Below are 15269 nucleotides of genomic sequence, written 5' to 3' on the forward strand. Positions count from 1 at the left end.
GGTAACTCGACCAACATCGTAACTAGGCCCTTTGTGCGACGACAAATTCCACCATTTATTAATACAAAGCTCATCAGCTTGTAATACTGAGTAAAATGTCCATCTTGTTTAACGTTGATTCACACTGCTTGGTAGCTATTAGTTTTCATGTATATTCCAGCTTGATGCGACAGACAGGAATGCTCGAAATGTCCAACAGACGGTATTCACTTTTTATGATGAATGAATTTATATAAGATCACCTCAAGTTCATGACTGGTTGTGAAACTTGATCTTTGATTTTCAGAAGTGTTGCTACTGAGGATCAAACCTTCTCCCAAAACGTTTAACACTGTAATATTCAAACTCATACCTTATTGATTTCCAGCAGAGCCCAAAAGGATGATGTTTCCATGCAAAATAACAATGCAATGTTTTACCATCCAGACCACTACCGTGCACCTAATTTGCCTGGCAGGATTCCTTGGCAAACACTGGATACCAGAGGACATCAGCAAAGTTAGAAACTGTATATACCCAAGCTCCAAGCTTCTGAGCAGTCAAGTCCTACCCCGTCTCTGGCATATCCTCCCGACACAGTGCTTTTCATCTGGTGCTTTATTAGAGAGAGACCGGAGCCTGCAGTGCCACATATTCGAGTATGGAGCTAGCTTTGGCCTCCACATCCCACTAAACTGGAGACAGTTTGTCTTCTGGCTAGCTTCTCTCAAACTCTCTGCTCCTCTGGCGGTTAATGCTAGGCTCCTCCCACTAATTCTGATTCAGTGGTAAACCCTTTCACCACACACTCTCTGGCACTATCTAAGGCCAAATACTAGGCGATCATACACACATTCTAACAAACAGACATGCAGACAAACACCCACAGTCACGCACACACACACATTTTCTCTCACTCTCTCTATTTCTGTAGCACATTGAGGGCCACACTCTTAAACTCATAAACCTGAATAAATTGGTGTTGGAAAGCTGGTATTTAAAAACGAAGTCAAGTTTGAGAGAAAGAAGTGATGCTACAATTTCTTGATAGTTTACTCATTGTATAAAAAATAAATAGAGAAAATATCTAAAGCTACTTTTTTGAGTTTCAAAAGTGTTCCGTTCTCCTCAAGGAACTTAAAAAATCGCTTTGCTTTATTGTAGAACAAAGGTGCACCAGTAACAGCCACAATTCTGGATGTTTAGAAAGCGAAATAAAAACAAAGATAAAGAAAAATATTAGTTTAAAAGATTAATTGAAGCATCTCTTAACAGACAACAACGTATTAATGAGTCACCAAAAGATCCTTGTGCATAACTCTGGACATTAAATAAAATGTAAAAGCGCAAATTAGCAAGGGAAATAATATCTATAGGGATGGGAAACATTCTTTACCCCGCATTTTTTACTCCGCATGTCTTTACCCTGCATTTTGTACTCCGCAAAAACTTTTACATTGCGGGGCTTTACACCGCAAACTGTTACAACGCATTCCCCAAAGTAACACCCCCTGGAATTAGAATAGTAATTGGGTTGTAAGGGAGAATGCGTTGTAATGGACTGCTTTGTAAAGCTCTGCGTTGTAAAAGATTTTGCGGAGTAAAAACTACGGGGTAAAAGCATGCGGGGTAACGTCATACAACATTTGGGACTGTCAAAAAAAACCTGCAAACTAAGAACCCCAGAGCCATGTTATGCAAATGGGCGAGTGGTGTCTGCCTGCGGTGGTGCTTGCGCTTGCAAACACAGAAGGCACGTGCAAGATTATGATGTTTACTACAAGAAAATAAAGATACAAATATTGACCTCTCTAAATATTGTGGCTAAAATACCGTCTGTCAGAACATCGTGGACAATAAATCAATATAGATCAGCATATGTTTAGTATACTTAACACCACATACATGAACCATGACAATATATCTTTAGGGTACGTAGATATGAAGTTTAGACTAGTAAATCTTACCTATATATACTTAGCCTTCACAATATTCTAGTTATCGATATCTTGGCCATGATATTTTGACATGTTAATATTTTTTACCTTAATATTTTGACATCAGTTGATTATGATACGCCTGTCGCTCATCAGTGTGCACTTGTGAAGGGAAGCCCCGGTGCAGCGCGCCCCCTGCTCAACCTCACAGACTAGCAGTGCTGCTCCAAGAAGGAGTGCTGGTACCCTGGCCCTTCCTCTCCTCAAACCACAGGGGTCCACATGCGTAAATTCTTCCTGCTTAGTCCAGATGCGCAGATATTTACCGACCCCATGGCCTGGACTTCGGAAGGGGCTAAAGGGTGCAGTGTGTAACTGTAAACCAATTGAAACCCTCCTTTTTATCTCTCAAAGCCACCCCATATCTTACTCTGGACTCCCTTCATTTACACAGAAAAGGCCAACAGAAATCGCTCGCTCAAGGCCTTGCCTTCTCCAAATCAAATTAATGTCAGAATTCCCTACACTAATTCACCTCTAATCCTTCTTGGGTTTCCAGAGCAGCGTGTGACTCGCTGAATACAATACAATGTTGGTGACATACTTTACGGTGATCTTTCTCTAGGCACTGACTGCCCCTGCCTAATGATTAACTGGTTCTCCACCAGGGGGTTCTGGAAAACACCTATTTTGAGTACACCAATCCCTCTCTATAGATACCCTTACCCAAGGCGATAACCGCGCTTTACAAAACCTCAGGATAAAATAAAATAAAAACAAATATGGAATGCCCCCACGACTGTATGTGCAATTGATTTATGTGTTACAGAAATTACTTGACAGTCCAGAAAAGTAGCATGCCCTGTGCTAACCATGGTAGTCTGACTGTATAGTGCAATTCTACCATTCTACTGTACATTGAGAATACTCCTACAAGTCAAAACCAGTTAGAAAAGTTGATCCAAGAGGTGTGGGAGAAATAAGAAAAATACATCATGAGCTTTATATGCATTAAGAAGCATTGTCATTTGGCAGACGAAGAATCTTCAAAAACTGGAACTCTGCCAGAGATGATGTTGTGGCTACAGAAGATGTGTATGTATGGAGGAATGGAGAGACCATTTTTAGAAAACAGAGTGGCACTAAACCCATTTGAAGAGATTTGGGTATTGATGCGCTTCGAGCCCATTTTCAAACAGTTGTCGCAAATGGCTCACCAAGTTTTTGCTAATAGACCCTGATCTTCTGAACTGACCAATGAACTGTTAGGTTGGTTCGGAAAATCACTATTCACAGGGGTTCGCAGAACGACCTGTCTAATGAATATTAATTAGGAAGGTCACAATTTAGGAACCTGTGATCAGCTACAAACACAGGGATAGCGGGCTGCAACGGACAGTAAATGACCATCCCAGTCTCTGCATTCCCAAAGGGCTGTTTTTTTTTAAAGCGGCCCGAGTTCCTTAAATGCATACATTTCTTGTTTATGAAAACATTTCCCTTGAGGAGTCAGTAACTAATTAATGGCTTGTCACCAAAATTGTGGTTGAAAAACATTGACACATAAGTTATGATATAACATACCAAATAGAAATTTGAAGGAACACGCCTTTCTAAATTGTGATTTGGCATTGATTGCAGAACCCATTTTATGAGCCATGGAAGATTGGAAACGGCCATTTTGTGGTGGCAAGCCCCTGTGAGTTGAGATAGCAAAATTGATTAGCACATCCATGGCATCCCATGTTCTTCAGGCTTGAAAAGGCACTCTTATTTGAGTCACAAGATCTGTTCCCTTCAGTGAGGCAGATGCCATAGTTATCGTGTGATCAGATTGGAAACAGGTTGTATCTCGAATTTAAAAACAAAATGCTTCCCATGTCACAGCTCTTCCTCTTTATAGAGACCTATCTTTGTTAAAGGGGGCATCAGCGCCCTGTCGCGGTGGCCTTTCTTTAACGCTATGGATGTTTTGGGGCAAAGTGCTGCAACTTGCAGCAGTGCAATGATGCTCTTCTTTGTCCTTGGGTGGTGCATGCAGACCTCTGTCCTTGAAAGGTGCAACTAGAATGCCTCATGACTTCCTCTCTTGTAATACATTTTCTTTCAAGAAATAAGTGACCAAAACATGTTTTCATTGTTTGTTAACTTGTTTAGGACTCTCTTATGAGAAATAGGTTCCCAGCAGGGATGCCCAGCCTCTTCTATCCAGTTTAACTAGTGCAGGCACCTTCAGGTGTTACTTTAGCAGAAGCATTGTATGGTTTGCAATGTAGCAGTTATTTCATCAGGTTTTGGCTACACGTGTTTCCATTAAAGGCAGTGCAGTAAATATTATCTCCGGGGTCTAATTATATATATGTTTTTCTTTTCATATTTGCACAGCATGGAACTGTAAGTTGAATCTGCTCCTGTGTTATATTTAGACCAAAACATGCCACCGAGATTGTATACCTTTTATACAATGTTGTTATTGTTTTATGTATTCAGAACATTAATGTTTAATCCGAATATTTGCAGGTAGGTATTCCAGTAAGTGGTAGCTAGAGGCAGGCTATTATACATCGCGGGTTCTGCAGTGGGAATAACCATACTCTCATGGAGGGCAAATGTACTCTTACGCCACAGGCCGGGAACTAGGAGGCAGGTTTGGGGTGTAAACTTTAAATTTGTTGCAGATGTGGGGAACATGGGATTGTGCTTGAACATACCCATGTACTAGGTATAAGGCCAAATTGGCAATGAACTGAAACAGAAGCAGATACAATTTAGCCCACCAAGATAGTGCCTTCTTAACAGCAGCACTTGTTATTCCTCCCAGGCCTGGTGCCTTGCACGATTTACATGACTTTATGATCTGAATTAGATGCAATTCAGATAAACTCCATTCAATTGACAAATCTAAATAAACTCATCTGGGGAAACCAAGAGGCCACTGGAGGGTTTATAAAGTGGGGAGAGATAAGACATCCAAAGTTCATCTGTAACATGAAGGGCCATAAAGCTCTGCACTAAAGCACTGTCTTTAGAGCCCAACATCCAAAATGTCTAATTCCGTCCTCCATTTGTAGTTAAGCTTGCCTATTACCAATTTTCTAGTTTACCTTCATCTAGTTTACCTTCATCTTCCTCTAGTGTACCTAGATTCACCACTGCTTATAACAAGCGCTGGCTTCCTGGGTAGGGCCAGAGAGTCCAGGGCCACCAGCAGGTCAGCCTCCCCTCCCGCCAGCCCGGAGCCCCCAATAGACTGCACGCCCTGTTCTGGGGCCAAGCAGCCGACGCCAACCGGAGTCCCTGTCATTTCTCTTGCCCAAGACCCCGCCACAGGGCGAGGCGCTCCCTGGAGGACTCCCCCCCCCCCCCTTGTACCTTCTAATTCCACCGCGAGGGCTCCTAAGATTGTATGTACAAACAACTCCATCCCTGCATTGGACAGGTGCACTACATCAGGCACGTACAGTTCTGTCCTTGTCACCTGTATTAGCTTGTGCCTAATGGTACGGATGCGAGACTTCTTTAAAATTTCTGCCACTGACTGATTGAACCTCTTCACTGATTTATTAACTGCCTTAGCCGGCGCCCCGTTTGCCCATACTTGGCGTGGGATCACTTCTGACCAGAGTATTTTTGTGCCTGGTAGCATGTTCCTAACCACTGAAAGGGTAGAGAACAGCGCTTCCTTAACTTCTCTCCTTCCCGCTGGGATCATATCATTGCCACCTAAATTAATCACCAGCACTTCTGGGACAGGCATGCCCTTGGCCAGGGCGCCCCGCAAATCATTTGGCACATCTGCTAATAGCTGTCCGCCGACCCCAACCTAATGGTGGTCAATTCCCTTTGCATTCTGCCCTCTGTCTTCACGTGTTTTGTTGAAGAAGTGCCCTGCTCTGCGTATGAATGAATGGCCACACCAGCATACCTGCGTTCTCTGACTCGGGACACCTGGATCAAATTTAGAAAATATACAGAATCAGCTGATGCAGGAAGGGGGAGGGGGAGGTAGGAACAGTCTGGAGATTCATGCAAGGTGGGGGCGTACGTAACGTTCAAATCACGATGACTTCCAACGCCCCACCCTCTTAATAGTATCACCGGGGAGGCCCAAAGCTGCGGCCGTCGTGGCTGTGCCGATGCGAAACGAGTGGGATGTGAAATGTGTCGTCTCCACCCCCAGACATTTCAATGCTCATTTGCATATCCTGGTCAATTGAAATCTTGTAAGAGGGATGCCATCGGCATCCACTAGCACTCTCCCGTCCCCTCCCCTTGGTCTAATTAGGAAACAAACTGTTGGCAAGGGTTACTGGGCAAAATGTGGCCCCTGCCACTGACCCCAACTGGACCCATGTCCCTTTACCCAACGGGTCTGTCTTAGACCTCCGTACTCTGACCTGCAGTGCTTCCCCGGTTAAGATTACATCCTCCAGGCATAAGCCCCCTTCCTTATCTGACTTTGAAGCCGGTAGTAGTTTGGAAACTCAAAAGGCACGAAGAAGGCTAATGAGTACGCTAGTCTCAGCAGTTGTGTTTCATAAGGTGAGAAGCAGACGCGCGGCAACACTTCTAGGATGTTTGCAAGTCTGATAGAATCGATAGGCCTCCTATTGTCTTTTACCCCTGGTGCCAGGTGTTCCCACCCTCTCATCGCTCTTTTGACTCTTGGGTCCTTTGTGGGGTCTGCCACACCCCCCAGACCAGCGTAAAAGGCTATTGCCGACAGTTGTCTTCTCACCATGGGCAGCGATTTGCCGCTCTCTTTCTGTCGCACTATAAATACCAGGACACTTTGCGGTGACAACCTCTCTATTGACTCTGACACTCCAATGATAGTCAAATATGCCTGCCATGACTTCTCATACATACTCTTGGGGGCCAATGACGCGGTTATCAACTCGGGGGCTGTGGGGCACCAAGCTTCCATAACCCCTCCGGGATGTTCGTCATCTGTTTGTCTGCTTGCGGCCATCGGGCGCGGAACTCTGTCAACTTAAAACGGGACAGGGCATCAGCAACTGTGTTGTCCACCCCGGCACGTGTTTGGCTGTAAAGTATACATTGCGCTGCAAACACCCTAGCACTAGTTCTTTCAGCAGGCGCAGGACCCAGGGGCATGTAGCTCTCTGATTGTTAATAGCCATTACCGCTGACATGCTGTCAGACCAGAATACAATATGACTGTTTTCCAGCATGTCACCCCACAAATAAAGTGCCACAATGATTGGGAATAGTTCAAGAAAGGTGATGTTGCGGGAGAGCCCTGACACCGCCCACTCCCTCGGCCAATGCTGCATGCACCACCTGGTGCCCAATACTGCCCCGAATCCTACACTGCCTGCAGCATCAGTGAACAGTTCTAACTCAACGTTTGCTTGACTGGGTTGTTGCTAAATTACTACACCATTGAAGCCTTCCAGGAATTCTTTCCATATCCCCAAGTCGGTTCTGACCTCAGCAGAAAGCCTGGTGTGATGATGATTTGCCCACAAGCCGGACATTGCCCGTGCTATGCTTTTAGAAAAGACCCGGCCCATGGGTATCACCCTGAGTGCAAAATTAAGCTGCCCCACCAGGACTTGCAATTGATGAAGTGTCACCTTGCGTGCTGCCAAACAGACCTCTATGGCGGCCCCAAAGGATGCTATTTTCTTCTGATGGAGTCTGCACACTCCCTCCATGGTGTCGATTTCAATAGCTAGGAAAGTTAGCCGTGTCGCAGGCCCTTCAGTTTTTCCTTCGGCCAAATGAACCCCTAGTGCTTTTGCCAGTTGATAGAAGCCCAGCAGGGCCTTCCTGCATGCCTGCATGCCGGCGAGCCCGGCGGTCCAAGAAACAGAAAATCATCCAAGTAGTGCACCACCTCAGCTGATGTTAGGAGTTCCTGCACTGCCCATTCCAGAAACCTGCTGAACGTTTCAAACACCGCACATGCGATAGAGCACCCCATTGGCATGCAATGGTCAATGGAAAACTCTCCGTCAAAGGTGAAACCCAGAAGCCTGGTGTCCTCTGGGTGGACTGGCAAGAGGCAAAAGGCAGCCTCAATGTCAGATTTTGCCATTAGCGCTCCCTCTCCTAGCCCCTGTAATTTTTGTATTGCCACATCAAAGGTAGTGTAACGCACCGTGCACAGTTCTGGGTCCAGTTTGTCATTCACCGATAACCCTGGTGCACTTGACAAGTTGTGGATCAACCGGAATTTCCCCTCCTCTTTCTTCGGTACTAACCCCAGTGGTGAACATACTAAGTCGTGCCTTGGCAACTGTTGGAAGGGGTCTGCCACCCTCCCCAAAGACACTTCTTTCATGATCTTTTGTCTAGTCACCTCTGGGTTCCGCAGGACTGAGTGTTGATTGCGTGGGGTAGCGAAGGATGGGATGCAAAAGCCAAATTTAAAATCAAGGTGTAGAAACTGCGCCTCTTCTATCTTGCCATATTTATTAAGGAGGTGCGTCAGTACATGGAGCTGTATGGGAGTTGGTAGGTTCTTAGGGTGCTTGAGCAATGCATCCCCTGCTCTGAGCTTGGGTCTGTGTAGGCTGCTCTTTTGGTCTTCCCACCTTTTGTAGCACTTACTCTCTGGGTGTCCCTGCATCCCACAGAAGGAACATAAATGCTTATACTTGCATGCTGTGCCCCGGTTGCACTTGTTCTTATTGAACTGCCAACAAGCCTGTTTTTCGTCCCTTGTCCCTCTGTCCCCTCCAAAGGACTGATTCGTCTTATTAACTGGCACGGTTGAATAAAATACGGCATGCCAAATGTTTATCTCCTTCTGATCCCAAGCTACCTCCGGATGGACTGCTTTCATTTGCCGGACTTTGTTGTCATACTGGAGCCTACCCGTACCTGGGAATTCTGAAGCTGCCCCATGAATCATGGAAATGTAACTGATTAACTGGGCTGCCATTTGGGGATACCTTTCCACCATGATAGCCGCATAGATAGCGAACCCCGTGACACAATTCTTAATGGACCAGTCCACCCACACTCTCTTCTGTTTCAGCTCCCCCTCCTTACCCGTCCTGCTTTTCCCCGGAACTAGCATCAATGAGGTCAAAGACCTCTACAAACTCTCCTCTGAATATTTTCAGTTTGGTCTCTACTGGTACGTGCCAAGTGATCCCCGCTGATGGGGCCAATGCCGGTGATGCTGACCCGTAAATCAGTGGACTATGTGCGAGGAGGGGCTGCCCTGCGAATACTGCCCCCATGGCTAGGGGCGGTGCTGATAGGGGGACCACCGGCCCTAGTGTCCCAATATTATTGGCTGGTCCCTGAGACGTTGCCGCCACCACGACTGGAGATTGTGCCACGCCTCCCGACTGGACCCACACTTGAGCTATCCCGCTGCCCTGGTGCGCTACCACCGGGGGAGCGGCTTGCGTGGTGTGCGGCGTTGAAGCCCCTATCCCCCCCTGCTATGCCGCTGTGCCGGGTGGTGACCCCAGCCCTCTCACCTTGCCCCGCTGCCACTGGGAGCCCCACAGCCTGCATTACATTGATTATCGTTGGGTTTTCTGCCGCCTGCGTAGTTGCCCCGCTTAATTGCGCCGAGGGAGCCGAGCTTGTGGGCTGTACAATGTCCATAGCTAAGGCCGGTTGGCCCCTCACCCCTGCCTCACCTGAGGTAATAGTCTGAAAGCCCATAACTTTGTTGCGCTTGTCCAGCTGTGCATCCTTGAAGCGCTCCGGCGTCCGCCTTCCCTGCTTGGCCCGAGGGGCGTCCTGTTGCCCGCTCATCTCGACCCTTTCCGACAACGTCCGTAGCGCCCAATCGATACCCCCTTTTTTTGCGACCTTCCATATGTCTGCCAGCGAGCGGAAATCATCTTTGGTGGCCGGGGTGTCTTTTCCCTTATGAGCCCGTTTTGGAGGCATTCCGCACTAAAGAAAACAAATAACAATTAGACGTTGCCCCTTTTTCCTTGCATCCTTTGACCCAAGGTCCCGGGGATACTCACTGCCCCGGTGTCACCACATTAATCCACAAACTCTGACGAACATGCTCTTACTTCTACACATGCATTGGCCGGGGCACTGACGATACTTACTACGCCAGCATTACCCAAATCATCACCCCATGCACGCTTGTTGCAATGCTGCGCCAAAGCTCAAAGACCTTCATGCCAGCATGCAGCCGCCATGCCACAGTAAAACACACAGCAGCGCTGCAATACTCATCCCCGGTACCACCACTGTTCTGTTCGTGCCATTAAGCCTACTAAACATCCTGCTCCCGTGCATGCTCTGAGTGAGCCTTAATTATTCTAAAGCGTCGCAACCGCGCTTTAATTCAAGCCCCAGACCGTTAGCGACTTTGCATCTCTAGCCCGCGCGCCGCACGCTTAATTTGATGCTAAGGATGCATTAGCAAGGATCCCAATAGAGCATTTCCCCACACACGAACGTCATTCAAGGTGGTCTGTTAGTCAGGAGATATATTTATCTAGTTATCATTCCTCCACACCCCCCCAATTCAGCCTCTTGAGATTTAATCTCAGCGCTAATCCTGTCATTTTCTATCAGGTCCCCAAAGTTGGCAGCCTAGCCATCAAATCCACCCGTAAGGCCACGCGCACTCTGTTTTCGGGGTTCGGGACTTTATTCACTGCTTGCCGAGACGCGTTTCATCGCATTTCAACTCATTGCTCCGCCCGCCCGCATACGCGGCGCGTGTCTCCCTGAACTAAACTAGCAACTTAGTATCCTTCCAGAGCTTGCTACCTTGTTGCTTGAAACTCGTCTTGATCGTGCATGATCCCATTTGCTTCGAACCTGCGAACAAAGGATTCAAGGCTGCAATTACCTGACCGAGCCAGCGGCTCCTACATCTATACGCGGACGTTATATAATTGCTTATCTACTAAAATTACTGCAATACGCTACGCTAATGTGAGGCCCTCTCACCTTACTAACTGCTTGTGCGCCGACAAGGCTTGGCCACTGCTCCCCGCGGCTAACTTTCGCGCCGCTCCGACGTTGCGCTTCACGCGGCGAGAGGACAAAGAGGGAGTCTTCCCTTCCCCCTGGGCTTTTAAGCCCCCCGCCAGTTCCTGATTTCTGGTGGTCCCCCGCATGACGTGTTTCCGGGGGTCCCTGAGGCGCGTGACCTCTTCCGGGTAGCTTGACCCAGAAGAGTTCCTGACCCGTTACTGCCCCTTGTTGCAATTAAAGGCACCACGCCCCCTAGGTGGCGTGGTGCCCATCAGTTTACCTTCATCACTGCTTAATACGCTGCCTTCAGGAATGGCTCAATAAAAATGTGCAAAATATTTTCTCATTTAAAGTCTACTAAGGTAGACTTCAGAAACCAGCTGTAATATATTAAACATGTGGGGAGGCAGTTAAGCTGCAGACAAAATTAAACTGTTGTAGAACCTCTTCACTGCTGCCCTACAAAATCAAGGTACTTATCTATGTTGTTTCACAAAACAAACCGAAGATATAGTTAAAAGGGACTGAAACAATGTTGGGATACCCAATGAAGAGGTATTGTTAATAAAGGCTTACCTCCCAAATATCGGATCTACAAAAACTACCCCTGTTTTTAACCACAACATTTTTAACTTATGGGTTTAGGTGAGTGCTCTTTGAGACAGAGGGGCTCTTTATCTTCCTACAAGATGCTCCACTGAACAAGGAAGTATCTACTACAATGGGTGCCAGTAAAGATCAAAATCCCCTAAAAACCCTTATGTTTGATCTGATCCTTTTTGATATCTGATATCAGTAACATCCAAATATCAGATCATACAGCTGTGGTTATGATGATAATGCAAAATGTAATTTGCATCCAAGATTTCAGTCGGAAGCCTTATGTATCACTGCTCAAGAGCAAAGACCTAGTCAAGTAGGTCAGAAAAGATAACAAAGAATTTCTGAAAAATAGCAAAGAATTAGTTAAGAAGTTTTTAGTAGTAAGACTGTCACTTAAAGCTTCCAACCCATTGTATAACTCCATATTATGCCCATGTACATCCCCATGTTTTAATTTGGTGTGAATTGTAGTACCACAATATTGGTCCTTTAAGAAAATAATTAAAAGAAGTGGGTAATTATTTATTATTGTTATGTTGTAGAGAGCTCAATAATTGATGATAAGTCAAATATATTCTTTTGGAAATAAGTAGACTCAGCTCCAGTCTGGAGAGGGTAGGTAAAAAAGAGATTGTTTCAAAATTGTTAGGTCAGATATTATAAAAGGCTTTAGCACTGAGCGATGATTGAAAGATGTGGCATTCCTTCAACAATTAATGGTAATGCGTTCACTTAAAAATAAATTAGTCGAGTTCAATTATATAAATTTTAAGAAATGAACAAATGAAAAATAATGACTCCAAAGATTCCACAAATGCAATTGTGTTGGGATGGAGAAAGGTCCCCTTAATGGTTTTTGGAAAGTTGTGCTCTTGCCTTGAGATCTCTGTAGCAGGCTGTAGTGATATGGATTCCTATCTCAGCATATTCTGTTATCATTCATGTGCACTAAGGGGTTTCCTTGAAGTGTAATGAGGCCCAGAGTAGGACGTTGTGGTTGGGAGGGCTCACCAAAGGCACCTCCTTTTCTTAGGAGATTTGAACATCATCTCCTTAGGCTGTAGGGGTCTGACAGAGGTGGCAGCAAAATGATCATAGTGCAGGGCAGCCTTTTTTTCTGTCTTCCCCCTTGGAAGAGCAGCTGACCAGGCTCTCACTGGAGTGCTATTGAAATTAAGAAAGGAAATGTAGGTCATCTTTGAAGCGGGGGAGTTCCACCTACACCTGATTGATACATTGTTCCCTGGGAGAGACTATGCCATCCCCTGCAGGTTAATATGTAGTTAAGCTGAGCGCCTTCCTTGTCTTTGGGCTCTTTCTTTTGGTTGCTGCTAAACTCTGAGTCCCTCTTGCTTCCCTTCTCACACTCGCTAAAAAGACCACGTTTGGACCAGTCAGCATAGATTTCACAAAAATTCAGAACTGGCTAGAAATGGCCACTGAATGTAACAGCTGGAATATACAGAAACTATTTGCATCTTTGGCATAATGTTGAGGCAGAAACTTCCAGTCTGTGTGCCAAGATTTCATGTCCAGAAGCATGGGGTCCCCCACCAGTGGTGACCAGGAGATTCCTTTGAGCTCCAGGGTTGGGATGCCGAACATAAATCCCCTCACCAGGTTTGTAACCAGTAACCTGAGGAAGAAATGACTGGCCTGCCGGGAGGAGCTGTCGTCAACTAACCTTGAAGAACAAAACGTTTTGTTGTTGGCAAACACAAGGATATCGTCCTGAAAACACACTGCATTTTTACAATCCCTAAAAATGTTCTGCATGGTGCTTTAGAACACAGCTGCCGCAGAGGCAAGATCAAAGGGCATTCTCTTGAATTGATAACACCCAAAGGGTGTAACAAATGCAGTGTATTTCTTACAATCTTCATCAAGGACAATTTGATGGTAGGTGGCGGAAAGGTCAATACAGGAAAAGAACTTCGCTTTGCCTACAAGTGCCAACATTTCAGAAATTCTGGGTAAAGGAAATTGGTCAATTACAATATTATTATTAAGGTGGCGCAAATCAATGCAAAGTCTGATGTTACCATTGGCCCATCTGGCCACGACGATGGGGAAATCCATTCAGAAGACTCGATCTTCTGGATAATCTTACTCTCCATCAATTTGTCAAGTTCTTTCTCTGCCTCATTTCTTACAGATATGGGAATATTCCTCGCTTTAAAGATTTTTGGACACGCATTATCCTTCAGAATTATCTTGTATTTGAAATTTGTTAATTCACCAATGTCATCTCTGAAAACATCGGAAATTTTCTCCAACAACATTTGACTGTAGTCTTCAGAATCTCCCATAACCATGACAGGATCAGGGTTATTAGGATTAAAAATAATATTGAGTTTTCCCTGTTCGAACCATCCTAAGACAGAGTGCCCTTTTTTAGAAACATACAACCTTGCAACACATTCTCGGTCTTTGAACCTGAAAATAAGTAAACGAGACCCAATAATATCTCTTCTTTCACCTGAGTACCCTTCAGGATTGATGTCAGTGGGATCTAAATTGGAACCAAGTTTTTCTACAAATTTGGACTTCCAAACATTCTCATTCACAATAGAATATGGAGCTCCAGAATCAGCATAAATTTGTATCTCTATACCTCCAATAGTCATATTGCATATGGGTTTCTTTTTGATGACCAAATTATCAATGTTCAAAACAACATGAAAAGAATCTCTAATATTTAACAAGTAAGACCTTTCAAATTCAGTGCTCCTGTCATCACTATCACTTTCACCTTGGTAATTCTCATCAACGCACTTAATCTTACCACCTTTAGCTTTTCTGCAAATCTTAAAGAAATGCCCCACAAGTTTGCAGACGAAACATTTCTGTTTTATGGCAGGGCAAACTTTGTTGTTAGCTAAATGAGATTTACTGCCACATCTGTAAGAAATAAACTTGTATTTGTCAGGGAAAACATTACGTTCCCTTGAAGTGCTTTGCTTTTTAGTATTAACACTGGAATTACTTACTTTAGCTACAACTGTACTAGCTTTATCAGCTTTATCCTTATCTTCTGCCCTGACTTCTTTCACACTTCTGCATGACATCTCAGCTGTCCTAACTATAGCTAAAATATCATCCAATGTGGAGTATCCATTTACCCACAGTCTATCCTGGATAGGTGAATCTCTAACATGCATGACAACTTGGTCCCTTATAAGATCTTCTTGTAAGATTCCAAATTGGCACTCAAGAGAAAGAGTTCTCAAAGCGGAAACATAGGTGTCAATCGATTCATCTGCATTTTGCTTCCACTGCAAAAACTTGTATCTTGTAATGCAAAAAATCCAAAATCCACACGCAGGTCCGTGGAGTGATGCTATACCAACTTCTGTCGCCAAATTGTTAAGTACGAGGATATCAAGTTGAAGGAGTAAAAGTAGTTTAATCCAATAAATTTACAGCATCACCAGAGGGCGTCCAGTGCCATCAATGTCTAACATCCAACTGACTAAAAGAGCACGGCATGGACCATAAGCTCTAGAATGAAAAGAAAATGAAAGGTCCGTGCCGAGTTACATAGCAACCATATACACAACACTGACTGACTGCGCAAGAGGGATTGGTGTTTGAAGGCGATGCTGCTCAGAAGAAGCCAAGGCTGTGAACGGGCTTGGTGAAGTGAAGCAATACCACTGCTGCCACACCTGTTGCATACCACCTTGAGAACAGACAAAATGTTCTGGAGGTCTAGGGGGTATCTATGAATGGGGGCCTAATCAATATCTCACCAGGAAGCAATTTCTCATTTGCAAATTCAGCACTGAGAAGTGCTGAAACAGTATGAAA

The 15269-nt window shown here is 45.1% G+C and overlaps 1 protein-coding gene across 1 annotated transcript; it reads right to left on the reverse strand.

Moving 5' to 3' along the window:
• Positions 1-313: 313 nt before the first annotated feature.
• Positions 314-10942, reverse strand: LOC146862198 (uncharacterized). The gene is made up of 5 exons (XM_085641384.1): positions 10830-10942; positions 10647-10697; positions 9545-9806; positions 6786-6908; positions 314-1173 (listed from the first exon to the last, which is right to left on the reverse strand). The coding sequence occupies exons 3-5, from the start codon at positions 9798-9800 to the stop codon at positions 1088-1090; spliced, it is 465 nt and encodes a 154-aa protein (XP_085497510.1). The 5' UTR covers positions 9801-9806; positions 10647-10697; positions 10830-10942; the 3' UTR covers positions 314-1087.
• Positions 10943-15269: the final 4327 nt, after the last annotated feature.

The sequence above is a fragment of the Triturus cristatus genome, chromosome 2_2, assembly GCF_964204655.1.
Source record: "Triturus cristatus chromosome 2_2, aTriCri1.1, whole genome shotgun sequence".
NCBI lineage: Eukaryota > Metazoa > Chordata > Amphibia > Caudata > Salamandridae > Triturus > Triturus cristatus.

Coding starts and splice junctions, on each gene's coding strand:
- LOC146862198 (XM_085641384.1), bottom strand. CDS start 9,800: ATGCCTCCAAAACGGGCTCATAAGGGAAAAGACACCCCGGCCACCAAA. Junction 6,909..9,544: donor CTTTCAGACTATTACCTCAG/GTGAGGCAGGGG, acceptor TCCCGTTTTAAG/TTGACAGAGTTCCGCGCCCG. Junction 1,174..6,785: donor CGCGTCATTGGCCCCCAAGA/GTATGTATGAGA, acceptor CTAAACATCCAG/AATTGTGGCTGTTACTGGTG.